This window comes from Equus quagga, unplaced genomic scaffold, assembly GCF_021613505.1.
Source record: "Equus quagga isolate Etosha38 unplaced genomic scaffold, UCLA_HA_Equagga_1.0 204644_RagTag, whole genome shotgun sequence".
NCBI classification, from domain to species: Eukaryota; Metazoa; Chordata; class Mammalia; order Perissodactyla; family Equidae; genus Equus; species Equus quagga.
The window spans coordinates 1-2,793 of record NW_025798722.1 but is presented as its reverse complement, the minus strand read 5'-3'; the positions used below and the strand labels follow the sequence as shown (position 1 = coordinate 2,793).

At 50.6% G+C, this 2,793-nt stretch overlaps 1 protein-coding gene across 1 annotated transcript; it reads left to right on the top strand.

Annotated features, from left to right (window-relative positions):
• Positions 1–1,980: 1,980 nt before the first annotated feature.
• On the top strand, positions 1,981–2,787 carry LOC124233540 (sialic acid-binding Ig-like lectin 14; the record flags this gene model as incomplete). Its single annotated transcript, XM_046650685.1, has 3 exons — positions 1,981–2,017; positions 2,108–2,491; positions 2,706–2,787. Coding segments are annotated over exons 1-3 (503 nt in total), but the record flags the coding sequence as incomplete, so codon positions are not given.
• Between the last annotated feature and the right edge of the window lie 6 nt (positions 2,788–2,793).

Sequence of the window (2,793 nt, the reverse complement as noted above, 5' to 3'; positions counted from 1 at the left end):
ACCTATTTTATTTACCGCAGTCTCTCCAGATCGTGGGGGGTGCAAATACCTCGTCGAGTTAGTGTTTTCATTTCCTTCAAACAAATGCCCAGAAGTGGAATTGCTGGATCCTATGATAGTTCTATTTTTAATTTTTCAGGGGACTTCCACACTGTCTTCCATAGTGACTGCACCCATTGACATTCCCACCAACAGTGCACCAGACTTCCCTTTTCTTCGCATCCTTGTAAGACTTGTTACTTCTTGTCTTTTCGATAATCCCAGCTTGAGATTTGCTAGACCAGCAGCTGATGTGAATTTGTGCTGCACAATATGTGGAACCTGGCCTTCTCTAGTGGCTGCTTTGCTCAGCAATCTTCCCCGCAGTACTTGAGGAGTGGGGGATGTAGCTGGTGCTCTCTCGTTTGCCTGGACCCTCCAGCAGGAGCAATCCTGGGTCCTGTGGAGCACGACATTTACACACAAAGTGGGATCACACCTTAGAAAAAAAATACAACATGTAGCACACATATGAATACTTTTGAAATAAGAAAACACATCATCAAATTATAAAAGCTAAAATGCTCAAAGGGGCTAGCCTGGTGGCATAGTGTTTGAATTCACAAACTCTAGTTGGGTGGCCCAGGGTTCGAGGGTTCAGATCCCAGGTGCAAACCTGTGCACTGCTCATCAAGCCACGCTATGGTGGTATCTGGCATTCAAAATAGAGGAAGACCGGCACAGATGTTAGCTCAGCGACAATCTTCTTCAAGCAAAAAGAGGAAGATTGGCAACAGATGTTAGCTCAGCGACAATCTTCCTCCACAGTAAATAAATAAATAAATAAATAAATTAAAAAAATGCCAGTCCAGAATACCTGTCTGGCACACCTGCATGACACATTTTCCTCACAGTTTTTTCACTCATACTCTTTGGTTGCCTCTTTACATGAGACTCACTTTGTCATATAATCTGTTAATAGATATTAATATTATATTAATAAATATATTTAGTAATAAGAATATTCTACATATATAATAGCATAGAAAGAGTATTCAGTATTTCCTCTGGCACGATTGATTGAAATTTCTTTATAGCTTCTATAGTTTCAGAAACTTTCTTTTAATCCCACAACTTGTTAGTGAGAATGTCCAAACTGTTTAAGATCGTTGTCAAATTTGGGGAAACGTTGATCAATTCCTTTCATAAAACAGCTGTAGGATTCCAGGTTATTTCCACACATCACTTGGGCCCTCGCCCTGGCTTTGGAAATGGGGTGGTGCATGTGAAGGGCCCTGAAGATTGAGCTTCTGTGCTGAGGTCTAGGCTTTTGGGGTCCCCGTGGAATGGGGACATCCTGCTTTGCAAAGGCCAGTGCTCCCTTGCTGCACCCCAAGACCCTCAGATCCGTGAAACCAGCAGGCGAGTGTCCCAGGTTCCAAAAGCCCCTCAGAGCAAAGGGCTTTAACTCTCGGCTTTCCTCATGCAGTTCCACCCTCCACTGGATTTGGGTCTGCAGCTTCCTTTCTTTCTTGCCAACGCTTGAATGGTTTCCAGGAAATTCAAAGTTATCCTTTTCCAGAACATTCCGTGCATTTCAGCTGGAGAGTGGGTCCCCATGAATCACCGGACTAGCCCTCCTTGCTGTTTCTAAGTGCTCTGCCCCCTCGGTGACCTCACTCTTGACTTCAACAGCATTTGGGAGGCGATCACTTCCAGGTTCACATCTGGACAAGCCTCTCCACCCCTGGGGGCCTCGGTATATTCACCTGCAGTGTCGGGTTGGGGGAGAGGGTGGGACAGGATGGTTTCTCAGCTGATACTTCACCCCACTGCCTGTGGAGTCCTCGTTCCCGTTCTGTGGAGGCCACAGCTCTCCCTCACCCACTGGCTTCCTGTTGGGGCTTCCTGTTGGGGCTTCCTTGGCCCCACCCCACATTTGGGGCATTTCCTTCCCTGACAGAGAGAGTGGAGCCGGGCTGTGCTCTGGCCTGGGCAGACATGGTGCCCCTGCTGCTGCTGCCCCTGCTGTGGGGGGGTGAGTTGCCCAGGGGGAGGGATGGACATGGGAGGGGGAGGGGCTGGAGCCACAGCTGAGTGTCTGTGTCCCCCCCCGCCCCCCACCCAGGGTCCCTGCAGGAGTATCCAGGGTACCAGCTCCAACTGCCAGAATCAGTGACTGTGCAGGAGGGTTTGTGTGTCCTCGTGCTCTGCTCCTTCTCCTACCCCTGGGATCGGGTGAATCCCCCTGGTGAACTCTACATCTACTGGTTCCGGGATGGGGGTTACCAGCGCTACCCTATGCCTGTGGCCACAAACAACCCAGAGCAACAAGTGGATACAGAGACCCAGAGCCGATTCCGCCTCCTCGGGGACCCCAGGACCAACAACTGCTCCCTGAGCATCAGAGACGCCAGGAGGAGCGATACAGGCATCTACTCCTTCCGATTGGAGGGAGGATATTATGTGAACTATAGTTACAGAGATAAGAAGCTGCATTTGCAGGTGACAGGTACAGCAGGGGCCCCAGGAGAGGACCCTGGGATGTGGAGACACTCATCTTAGACAGAACATTGGAACATTCCCTGCTCCAGGCATTGGGCTGGGCTGGTCAGAGGGATACAGGACCAGGGTCAGTTCAGACCCTGAGGCTCTGGTCCCTCTCAGGGTCACACCCTGGGTCCCCACCCCCCTGGGGCCCAGGCATCTCTCTGTCTCCTCCTCAGGCCTGACACAGAAACCTGACATCCACCTTCTGGAGCCTCTGGAGTCTGGCCGCCCCACAAAGCTGACCTGCAGCCTGCCAGGGTCCTG